Source organism: Hypanus sabinus, chromosome 1, assembly GCF_030144855.1.
Source record: "Hypanus sabinus isolate sHypSab1 chromosome 1, sHypSab1.hap1, whole genome shotgun sequence".
NCBI classification, from domain to species: domain Eukaryota; kingdom Metazoa; phylum Chordata; class Chondrichthyes; order Myliobatiformes; family Dasyatidae; genus Hypanus; species Hypanus sabinus.
The window spans coordinates 78,581,164-78,593,766 of NC_082706.1; the positions used below are offsets into that span (position 1 = coordinate 78,581,164).

The 12,603-nt window shown below is 40.6% G+C and overlaps 1 protein-coding gene across 5 annotated transcripts in view; it reads left to right on the forward strand.

Annotated features, from left to right (window-relative positions):
- Positions 1-12,603, forward strand: part of LOC132394773 (TPR and ankyrin repeat-containing protein 1-like) — a 179,656-nt gene that overhangs the window by 114,628 nt on the left and 52,425 nt on the right. For all 5 annotated transcript variants that reach the window (XM_059971183.1, XM_059971193.1, XM_059971207.1 and 2 more), the window contains 3 exons: positions 1,552-1,692; positions 9,765-9,921; positions 12,151-12,239. In XM_059971183.1, the coding sequence (XP_059827166.1) occupies positions 1,552-1,692; positions 9,765-9,921; positions 12,151-12,239 (387 nt within the window). The remainder of the gene's footprint in view (positions 1-1,551; positions 1,693-9,764; positions 9,922-12,150; positions 12,240-12,603) is intronic.

The window sequence follows — 12,603 nt, forward strand, 5'->3', positions numbered from 1 at the left end:
ATTACCTCAGGTTATTGAGAGAGGCATGAAATGAGGTTGCTGCTGGCTGGACCAAGACTTTTGGACCCTCTCTAGCCATAGTTGATGCCCCAGAGGATGATGCATAACTACTGTTCCCTTCTTCATGAAGATGAAATTGGGATAGCTCATCAGACTGAACACACTGTCCTAATGTGGTATGTCAAGGAGAGGAAGATGTAAAGGCTCAGCTGGGTTTGTTAGTAGTGAGGAAATGATTGTGTTGAATGCCAAGCTGTAGTCAATAAATAGCAGCCTGATGTATGTATTGCTGTTGTCCAGTTGCACCGCTGACTCCAGACAGTCAGTGCGGTGGGATCCGCCGGCTGCGGTGGTGAGATTGACGAAGTCCTTGAACCCTTCAGTTAGTACGCCATTTTCAATACCCTGCCAGGTACACCATTGGGACCTGATGTCTTGTGCAGGTTCACCCTCTTGAAGGATGTTCTGATCTGAGCCTTTGAGACAGAATATAGAGTCACCAGATACCGTGGCAATCTGTTCAGGCATATTGTTATTCTCCCTTTCAAAGCATTCACAAGAGGCTTTGAGCTCTTCCAGGTGTGAAGCATCACAGCCATTTCTGCTGTTAGGTTTCACCTCATACTTTTGAGGGCATGCTCTGTAAATCTATAGAATAATAACAATAACAGAATCAATGAAAGACTGCACAAAGGTCGTTCAACCAGACAACAAACTGCAAATGCAAAAGGACGAAATAATAATAATAAATAAATGAGCAATAAGTATTAAGAACATGAGATGAAGAGTTCTTGAAAGTGAGTCCAATGGTTGTATACCTGTGCTGATCAACTGGCTGGAGCGTTCCAAGCCCATCTTCAACTACTGCAGTTGGAGATGCCTAAATACTTCAAAGGGGCATCTTATCATACGGTGCCCAAGAGAAGAGCAGTGTGAGCTTCCTCAACAACTGTTGCCCAGTAGCACTCACATCCACTGTGATGAACTGGTTTGAGAGGTTCATCGTGGCCACTTCTTCCTGAGAAGGACCTAGACCCATTGCAATATGCCTCCCACTACAGCAGGTCTATTGCAGATGTAAACTTACTGGCTTTCCACTTGACCTTGGACCTTCAAGATACCTGTAATACCTGTGGTATGCTACAACTTGTCAATTGCAGCTTGGGGTTCAATGCCATCATGCCAAAAAGCAAGCTTCAAAGTCTGGGCTTCTGTACCTATTCATCAGAATAGTGTTGTAAACACATCAGCCTGAAACTACGAATGTGTTTCTGTCTCCTGAACTACTGAGCAAGAGCAGCAGAAAGAGGTGATTCCAAATTTTTTTTAAAAAGATTTTGAGCAACTGCACTTGCTTGATTTTTGGTTCTATTCATGTAGTAGCATAGAACTGACTGTGATCAGTGGACGTGGAGGAAAAGCATGGCAGACTGTTGTTATGAAGAGTTGATTATAATGCATAGCACCCACCTGCACTCCTTACGATCTTTCCTGAAGATCAATGCCTGAACAATATACTGAATGTATTCTTTCTTTTCCTTATCTCTGCAGGCTGATAAGGAATGGCGGGTCATCTCTTCCTTTCAACCTTCACCTCAGTCAAAAGGCCACCAAGAAGTGCTACTGGCTCAATCTTTGGATGATATCATTCCTCAAAGCAGGCCTCTTGCATTCAATTCAGAGCGGCACAAGGTAAAACTGGTACACTATATTTTGTCAACTACAAATGAGAAGGACTTATTCCAGATTACCGTGGATATGTGGGTACCATTGCATTCCACATCATTCTGAACTGGTTGCTATTGAAGCTGCAGAACTGCTTTTGCCAGGGGCTAGTTCATTTGTGGGTTGTTGTAATCCACACAGCCATTAGGTGTAACAATAAAACCCCATTGTTTTATTTTTGTATCCAATATGTTTAGCTACTCCCAGGTAAATGATATCACTCTGTTACAGATACAGTGTGGTGTTTGGCAAAAGAGCTTCATTGTGCTGATATTCTTCAGCACTATCACAGGTAATCCATACAACATAAGAATGGAACTAGGCCTTTCATCCATCACATCTGTGCCACCATTCAATGATGCTTAATTTTATTATCCCTCCCAAACTTGTTCTCTGTTCTTTTCCCCTGTAACCTTTGACACCCCTACTAATCAAGAAACTATCAAGCTCTGCTTTAAATATATCCAAGACCTTGGCCTCCACAGCTGTCTACAGCAATGAGTTCCACAAATTCACCACCCTATGGCTAAAGAAATCCCTGCCATTGCTGTACTCAGGGGACATCTTCTATTCTGATCCTATATTTCTTCACAAGCAGAAGCATCCTCTCCACATCCATTCTATCTATTCCTTTTAACATTTGATATGTTTCAATGAGATCCTCCTCCCGCCACCCAATTCTTCTAAGCTCAAGCAAGTACAAGACAAAGCTGTCAAATGCTTCTCATACATTAACTCTTTCATATTATTAAACTTCTCTGGACTTACTTCAATACCAGCACATCCTTTCCAAGATGAGGGGCTCAAGATTGCTCGTAATACTCCAGGTGCAGCCTGATCAACACCGTATTACATTACATCCTTGCTCTTATATTCTAGTCCTTTTGAAATGAATCCTATCATTACATTTGCCTTCCTCAACTCAACCTGCAAGTTAAGCTTTAGGGAGTCATGAACACCCCTGATTTCTGAATTTTCTCCTCATTTAGAAAGTAATCTGCTCCTTTATTCCTTCTACCAAAGTGTATGACTGTATACTTCCCTACACTATCCTTCATCTGCCACTTCTTTGCTCATTCTCCCAATCTATCTAAATTTTTCTGCAGATGCCAAAGCTGCCTGCCCCTCCACCCATCTTTGTATTGACCACAAACTTGGCCAGAAAGCCATCAATTCCATTATCCGTATAACATCAAAAGAGGCGTTCCCAAGAGCAGCCAACCAGAAAAGGCTCCCTTTATTCCCTCTCTTTCTCTCCTGCCAATCTTTTATCCATGCTAGTATCTTTTCTGTAATACAATGGGCTGTTGTTAAACAGCCTTATGTGCAGCACTGTGTCAAAAGCCTGAAAATCCAAGTAAACAACACCCACTTATTCTCCTTTGTCTTTCCTGCCTGTTGTTTACTCAAAGAGTTGCAATAGATTTGTCATGTAAGATTTCCCCAATTTTATCACATCCCTCCCTGCATCCCAAAACTTCCTTCTTAATAATGGAGCGCCAACATCTTCCCAACCACAGAATTCAGGCTATCTGGTCAATAATTTCCTGCCTTTCGCCTCCCTGCCTTCTTGAGTGAACTGACATTTACTATTTTCTAGTCTCTTCAGAACCTTTCGAGAATCCTGCAGTTTTTTGAAAGGTCACTACTATGCCTCCAAAATCTCTTCATCTGCCTCTTTCAGAACCTTGGGGTAGAGTCCATCTGGTCCAGGTGTCTTACCTACTGCATGACCTTTCAGCTTCCTGAGCACCTCCTCCTTGGTAATAGCAACTACATTCACTTATGCCCCCTGACTCTCCAGAATTTTTGGCATACTGCTGGTGTCTTCCACAGCGAAGGCTAACGCAAAATACTTATTAAGTTTGCCTCCATTTCTACAGTACGTGTACAAAAGGTTTAGGGCTGAGTACTTTTACTGGCTGGTGGTGGTGTGGCATCAGCGCTGGACTTCAGGGCAAGAGGTTCCGAGTTCGAATCTGGCCGGCTCCCTTGCATGCTTTCCATCCATGCCTGGGTTGAGTGTCGAACTAGCAACTCGACTTCGTTTTTAAATAAAACCTGGAGAGGGATGGACTTCTCCAGGTTTCAGTTGCCCAAGACACACTGTACAATGAGCAATCACCACAAAGATCGGTGCAAAAAGCTTGTCATGACAGTATCCTGATGACTCCACCAGGAGTTAAGGGCACGTGCGCACGCGCGCACACACACACACACACACACACACTTTTACAAGACTGTATGACCCTCATTACTACTTTTGGTATCCTTTTTTATATTCTTGGCCAACAAACCTTAATATTTCTGCTTTTCTCCCCTACTGCTTTTTTTACTTGCCTTTTTTTTTGGTTTTTAAAACCTTTCTATTCCTCTAACACCCCATTATTTTTTGCTATGCCATATGCCCTCTTTTGCTTTAATACTGTCTTTGGCTTCCTTTGTCAGCCACAGTTGCCTTATCCTCCCTTTAAAATACTTCTTTGGCACAAGTCTCTCATGTGTCTTTGGAATTGCTCCCAGAAACTCCAGCCATTACTGTTTTGCTGTCATCCCTGCTAGTGTCCTCTTCCAATCAGTGCTGGCCAGCACCTTTACCATGCCTCAGTACTTCCCTTTACACCACTGTAGAACTGATACATCTGATTTTAGGTTCTCCCTCTCAAACTGTAGGGTTAATTTTTATCACTGTCTCCTAATGGTTCTTTTACCTTAAGCTCTAATCAAATCTGCTTCATTTCACCACATCCAATCCAAATATGCCTTTTCTATAGTGGGCTCAAATACAAGCTGCTCTAAAAAAGCCATCTCATATTCATTATACAATTTCCTTTTTTGTGAACCAGCACCGATGTGATTTTCCAAACCTGCCTGCATATTGAAATCCTCCATGACTATATAATATTGCCCTTTTTACATGTCTTTGCTACATCCTGTAACCCATCCTTGTGATGCAATAACAGCCAAGTCTGGTATAGAAATAGAATCCTTAATTGTTTCATTCCTAGTCTGGATATTATGAAGTAAAGGATGCATTTCGGTAATTAACTTTGATCTCTTTTATCGTTTATTGATTTTGGTCATGTTCATTTAATGTTAAAGCAGACTCACAGTCCATCTTGTCCATGTTAGTTATCACACACACAACCTTCTATATTTTGGAATCCAACCTTTCATCTGAACACTGCTTTGCAAGATTATCTGCTTCCATCACCCCCTTGGAGAGCGTTTTGCAGATCTCAGCCACACAAATCACCCTATACCTTCCTTAAAACTACGCCCTCAGGTCATTGATACCTCAGCTAAAGTTTTTTAATATCTCCATTTCTATTCCCTTATAGAGACATAAAGCACTACAGCATAGAAGCAGGCCCTGCTGCACATCTAGTCCGTGCTTACAGCCTGTTACATCGCTGGTGTTTAGGGAAACAATGAAGGTCCTCCATCGTTGGCAGTTGGCAAACCTTCCTCTCAGTTTTCACTACTGTCAATCATGCAAGTCCCAGGTGGAGTCTCAGGAATAATAAGACCTTAAAGTATAGGAGCAGAAGTAGGCCATTTGGCCCATTGAGTCTGCTCTGCCATTATATCATGGGCTGATCCAATTCTTCCAGTCATTCCCATTCCCCTGCTTTTCACCCCATACCCTTTGATACCCTGGCTAATCAAGAACATATCTATCTCTGCCTTTAGTACACCCAATGACTTGGCCTCCACAGCCGCTCGTGGCATAAATTCCACAGATTTATCACCCTCTGACTAAAGTAATTTCGCTGCATCTCAGTTAAAGGACATCCTTCAATTCTGAAATCATGCCCTCTTGTTCTTGAATCCCCTACCATGGGAAATAACTTTGCCATATCTAATCTGTTCAGGCCTTTTAACATTTGGAATGTTTCTATGAGATCCCCCCTTATTCTCCTGAACTCCAGGGAATACAATGTTCCTCATGCGACAACCCTTTCATTCCTGGAATCATTGTTGTGAATCACCTCTGAACTATCTCCAATGTCAGTGTATCCTTTCTAAAATAAGGAACCCAAAACTGCACACAACACTCCAAATGTGGTCTCAAAAGTGCCTTATAGAGCCTCAACATCACATCCCTGCTCTTATATTCGATATCTCTAGAAATGAATGCCAACATTGCATTCGCCTTCTTCACAACCGACTCAACCTGGAGGTTAACCTTTAGGGTATCCTGCAGAAGGACTCCCAAATCCCTTTGCATCTCTGTATTTTGAATTCTCTCCCCATCTAAATAATAGTCTGCCTGTTTATTTCTTCCACCAAAGTACATGATCATACTCTTTCCGACATTGTATTTCATTTGCCTCTTCTTTGCCCATTCCCCTAAACTATCTTTCTTTCTAAATCTTTTTATTATTATTAGTAATATGGACAGAATACAAATGATATATTGATAAAGAAATTACCAACATACAAATTCCATTACATATGAAAAAAACATGCATAATAGTTACAATATAAATGAGTTTACCAAGACATAAGCCATAAAATATATGTATGAACATGGTAAGTCTAAATATTTCATAATATATGATATAAAAAAAACAGGAAAAAGAAATAAAAAAAATAAAAAATATATATATATAATGCAAAACTAGCTAATCTACTAATCTAATAACTAAGACCATCCCCCCACCCCCCAAGAAAAAGAGAAAAAGCCAAAATATGACTTAAAAAAGGAAAAAGTAAGACTAATCCTACCCCCATGTCAGCTGAAGAACACTCCATATATAAAGGATATATATAAAAGAATCACCCCAACTTTAAAAAATTAAAATTGCTATAATAAAAACCATATTTCTAAGTATAGTTAGTTGTAAAAAAAAATATATAGTCACTAAAAAAAAATTATAAATCGGGCTCTAGCCCAGACAAAACAAAAAATATTTAAGCTATGATAAGCGATGCATTGTAGGAAGAAGACGAAAGAAAGAAAAAAATAACGCCATCTTAAACAAAACCAAAAATCTTTTCCAAAAAACCACCATCTTAATCAAAGAAAAATTCACCTTCAAAGAATTAAAAATATACCTTCGAAGGAACAAAGTTATTGGACAAGAATGTAGTATAATGGTTAAAGTGTATAAGGCAGAACAATTAATATGACGAAAACACACTTTAACTTAAGTATAAAGTATAGGATGAACCTACACCAATAACCAGGTTTTAATTCTGGTTTAAGAGATCGAGAACCATCTTAAACGATCAGAATCGTACACTTGGTCTTCCAGACGGCATAGAAAAAGATGACCCTTCAAAATATTTTGCTCAACTATTAAAAGAAGCATTTTCGACGATTTTCCCGAATAACCCTCCTTTATTGGATCGGGCACATAGAATTCGGCGTCGATCACCGAGTGCTACAGACAAACCTTCGGTGGTAATTGTCTGGTTCCATTATGTACATGACAAAGAACAACTTATACGAGCAGCTCGTCGGGCAGGAATGATTAAATTCAAAGAATTCTGCTTCCGCCTGGTCGAAGACTTTAGCCCTGACCATTTAAAAAAAAGGCTTCTTTTTAAACCGTTGATGTCTGAATGTTCTGAGAAAAATCTGAAACCTGCGCTCCTATACCCTGCGAAGCTTCGAATATCTCCGTCGAATGCTCCACGACAGGTTTTTCTGTCAACTTCAGAAGCGAGAAAATATCTGGAGGAGAACTTCCCTACTGCTACAGAGACCAGTCTCTAATAAATGAACGATTCTGATCGTGTAAGATGGTTCCCCTAAACTATCTAAGTCTCTCTGCAAGCTCTGTTTCCTCAACACTAACTGCTCCTCTACCTATCTTTGTATCATCAGCAAATTAAGCCACAAATCCATTAATCCCATAGTCCAAATCATTGACATACATTGCAAAAAAGTAGCGGTCCCAACACCAGCCCCTATGGAACTCCACTGGTAATCGGCAGCCAGCCAGAATAGGATCTCTTTGTCCCCACTCTCAGTTTTCTGCCGATCAGCTAATGCTCCCCCCGTGCCAGTAACTTCCCTGTAATTCCACGGTCTCTTATCTTACTGAGCAGCCTCACGTGAGGCACCATGTCAAATGCCTTCTGAAAATCCAGGTACAAGTCTACTGCATCTACGTTGTTTGCCCTGCTTGTAATTTCCTCAAAGGATTGCAGTAGGCTTGTCAGGCAGGATTTTCCTTTCAGGAAACCATGCTGGCTTTGGCCTATCTTGTCATGTGCCTCCAGATACTCCGTAATCTCATCCTTAACAGCCGACCCTTCCACCTATACCCCTCATCATTTTGCTTAGATCTTTCAAATTCTCATACACTCTAGGGAATAAAGTCCTAACCTATTCAATCTTTCCCCTATAACTCAGGTCCTCAAGTCCCAACAAAATCCTTGTAAATTTTCTCTGCACTCTTTCAATCTTATTGATATCTTTCCTGTAGGTAGGTGACTGGAACTGCATACAACTCTTCAGACTAGGTGTCACCAATGTCTTATACAACGTCAACATGATATCCTAAATCCTGTACTCAGTACTTTGATTTATGAAGGCCAAGATGCCAAAAGCTGTCTTTCTACCCTATCTACCTGTGACACTACTTGAAATAAATTAAGGATCTGTGTTCCCAATTCCCTCTGTTCTACCACACTCTGCAGTGCCCTACTGCTCACCATCTCAAGTCCTACCCTAGTTTGTCCTCTCAACATGCAACACCTCACACTGTCTGCTTTAAATTCCACAAGCCATTTTTCAGCCCATTTTTCTATACCACTGCAAGCTTGGATAGCTTTCCTCACTGTCCACTACATCCCCCATTCTCGGTGTCATCCATAGTTTATCACACTATCATCCAGATTGTTGATGTAGATGACAAACAATGGACTCGGCACCAATCTCTGAGGCACACCACTAGCCACAGGCCCCCAGTCAGAGAGGTAACCATCTACTTACACTCTCTGGCTTTTCCAAAGGAACACCTTGTCAGACCTTGAGGATTTATCCATCCTGGTTTACTGCAAGACATACGATCCATAACCACACTGCTGTTTTGCCACACTTCTATAGACTGTGACCATCTCCTGGGTAAATACAGATGCAAAAAAAAGTCCTTTTCAGATTTGCCCCCATCTCTTTCGGCTCCATATATAGATGACCACTCTCATCTCGTAGGGGACCAAATTTGCTCCTTGCTATCCTTTTGCTCTTAATATACGTGTTGAAGCCTTTGGGATTCTCCTTCACCTTGTCTGCTAGAGCTGCCTTATGTCTTCTTGAGACTCCTGATTTCCTCCTTAAGTGGTCTGTTCCATTTCTTATACCCCACCAGTTACCCATTTTTCCTTGCTGCCTATATCTGCTATGCACCTCCTTCTTAACCAGGGCCTCAATCTCTCTCAAATTTCAGGTTTTCTCTCAGCCTTATTGCTCCAAAGAAACAGTACCAGCATATCCAGTTTCTCCTCATAATTGAAATACTTTATCCTAGGCGACATACTAGTGAATCTTCTCTGCAACCTTCCCAGTGCTATTGAATTATTCTTACAGTGTGGGGACCAGAAATATACACAGTACTTCACTTGTGGCCTCACTGATGACTTGGTTATTCGTTCTGTAATTCCCCAGCTCCTGTATTCTATGTCCCAGCAAATGAGAATCGTTTCCAGAGTGGCTTTGTCACCACTTTATCTACCTCTGTAGCTGTCTTCAAGGATCCTTGTATACCAAAGTTGCTGTGTTCAACTTATGGTTTTATCACTTGTTTTGTGTCTTCTGGCCTTACTAATCATTCCTAAATTCACGGTTCCACATTTGGGAGAATTAGGTACCAACTGCCATTTATTCCTCTGGCCAATTTACCAATTTATCAGTATTGTCCTGTGGTCATGGACTGCTCTTCTCACTCTAAGATTCTTTGCTGTTAGGATTTTCAATAATTTATTAACTTTAATCACAGTTTATACAGGAAGTTTCACAGTAGGAGGACAAGTAACGGTTACTGTGCTGCTCATAATGATTAACATGCTTTCTTTCTATGTGTTAGCTGCTGAATTGTGAACTAAAACAGTTGTACACAGCCTTCACAAGAGCAAGGGTGAACTTGTGGATATTTGATGAAAACAAAGGAAAACGTGCCCCAGCCTTTGAATACTTCATCAAAAGACATTTTGTCAATGTTGTCAAAACCAATGAAGATAAAGGTAGGAAAACAGTTATATTTATTTATTTTGCAGACCAGAAGACTCAAAGATGATTCCACCAAATACTGTGATTTGGATAATTTAATTATCAGGACAGAATAAGAGAGAAAACCTAAACTTTACGTGTTTTTCTTTGTAATGACTTCATAGAGTCATAAAGTTAAGCTCACCACGTCTATTTTGACTCTTGTGCCTACACATTCTAAACCCATTTGCTTGCATGAGTTAATTATTTGTTCATTCAGGTATCTGTCAAGATGCCTGTTAAATGTTATTACTGTTCCTGTCTCCAATAGCTCCTTTGGCAGCTCATTCCAGATACCGTCTATGTTTTACATGACAGATTTACCCCTCAGACCCCTTTAAAGCTCTTCTACTTCTAGACAGCTCTACCATTTAAACCAGACTCCAGCTATCAACTCAATCTGTGTTTCTTATAACTTTATATACCTCTACCAGGTCATCTCCCAGCTGCTTTCACTCTAAGGAAAATGAGATGAGCCTGCCCAAGCTCTCACGATAACTCAAGTCCTCTGAAGCAGATAGCATCCTTGTGCATCTTTTCTGCACTCTTTCTAGCTTAATCGCATTCTCCTTATAATACTGTACACAGTACTGCAATGCAGCCTGCTTAATGGTCTGTTGCAATAGAATTGTACAACAAGGAAATAGACCTGTCAGTCCTTCTGGTCCATCTACATCCATACTAGTTCTGTTTGTCAGTATTCAGCCCATTTCTCTCTAAACCTTTTCTACATGTGCAACTGTCTATTAAAATATGCTTTTGTACTTGCCTCCACCACTTCCTGCAGCAGCTTGTCCCACCCTTTGTGTTTAAAAAAAAATGCCCCTCAAGTTCATATTAAATCTTTCCCCTCTCATGTTAAACCTTAGTTGACTTCTAGTTCTTGATTGTCCAACCCTGGAAAAACACTGAGTGCATTCACCTATCCATGTCCCTCTTAATTTTTCCTCCTCTATAAGATCCCTCCCAGTCTCCTGTGCTCCATGGAATAAAGTCTTGGCCTGTCCAACCTCTCCCTGTAAGTTAGTCCTTCAAGTACTGGCAACATCTTTCTGAATCTTTTGTGCATTCTTTCCAGTTTTTTCCTATAGTGGAGTGACCAAAACTGAACTGAACAAAGTACTTCCAGGTTTTACACTCAGTTCCCTGACTGATGAAGTCTAGAGTGCCTTCTTCACCACTCTACCTAACAGTGATTCCACTTTCAAGGAACCATGCACTTGATCTGTTGTACAACATTGCCTAGAGTGCCTTGCACTTATCCAGATTAATCTCCATTTGCCATTTTTAGCTCACATGCTCCAATGATCAATATTCCCTGTAATTTTTGATAACTACATTTGCTGTCCACTACACCACCTGTTTTAGTGTGATTTGCAAACTTACTAAACGTGCCTTATTATTTATAATAAACCATTTATATAGATGACAGAAAACAATGGGCCCAGCTCTGACTTTTGAGGCCGACAACTAGTTATGGGCCTCAAATCTGCCAGACCCCTTTAGCTTTCTACTATCAAGCCTACTGTGTATTTCAACCCTCTTCCATGGATTCATGCGATCTAACCTCCCAGAGCACCATACCATGTGAAATCTTATAAAAGGCCTTACTAAAATCTGTATAGGCCACTGTAATCTGATGTGCTAGCTGTTATAAATGATAAATATTCTGAAATCAAATTCGTTGGGTGTTCCAGTTTCCTCCCACAGTCCAAAGACGTACCAGATGGTAGGTTAATTGGTCATTGTAAATAGTCCTGTGATTAGGTCAAGGTTAAATTGGGGGTTGCTGGGCAGCACAGCTTGAAGAGCCGGAAGTGCCTATTCCATGTTATATCTCAATTATTAAATAAAAATCTAGTTGCCTGGATAAAGCAGAAAGTTCTGGAAATACAGAGTAGGTCAGGCAGCATTTATAAGGGAAGTAACAAGGTTCGTATTTCAGGTTAGTGACCTTTCATCTGTGGGAGAAGTGAGTTATTCTATCCCACACTACCTTGCTAGCTTGAGCCCACGCTGGTTGAATTAGGGGATAATGGTGTACAGTACAGGGAAGATACAAATCACCTTCACTTGTCATGTGAAATAAGCTTCTCCAAACGATTGGAGTACTGTATTGCATTGATACCAATATATTGAGAAGCTGATATCTCTTATTGGGGTAAAGTGGGCTGCTGTTCATCTGAAATAATTACCTTTTGCAGAGCTCGATGACAGTATGTTTGTTAAAACTTCGACAAAACAAGAATGGACAGAAAGAGGCGACTACTTTGCAAAACATCAGTGTTGGAAGGTGAGAGCTGAAATTTTCATCAAATTGTGAACCTTGGTCTGTGGCTTGCAATGAATTATGAACGTCTACAAGTTGTGTTCTCAAGTTCCATTATTTTATAATCCTGGGTATATAAGCTGAAGATTTATGTAGAAACATGGAGAATAGGACAGGAATGGGCCATTTAGCCCTTTGCACTTGCTCTGGCTGAGTAACTATTTCAACGTGCTCTGGCATGAAGCCTTTCGAATCTCTGTCCGTAAATATGCTCAGCAACTTGTTCTCTATGGCCCCTCCATAAGTAGCAAATGCACAATTTCTACCACTCATTGACATCATCTCCCATCTTCATAAAGCCATTTGATTTCTCATTCAAGATACCTTG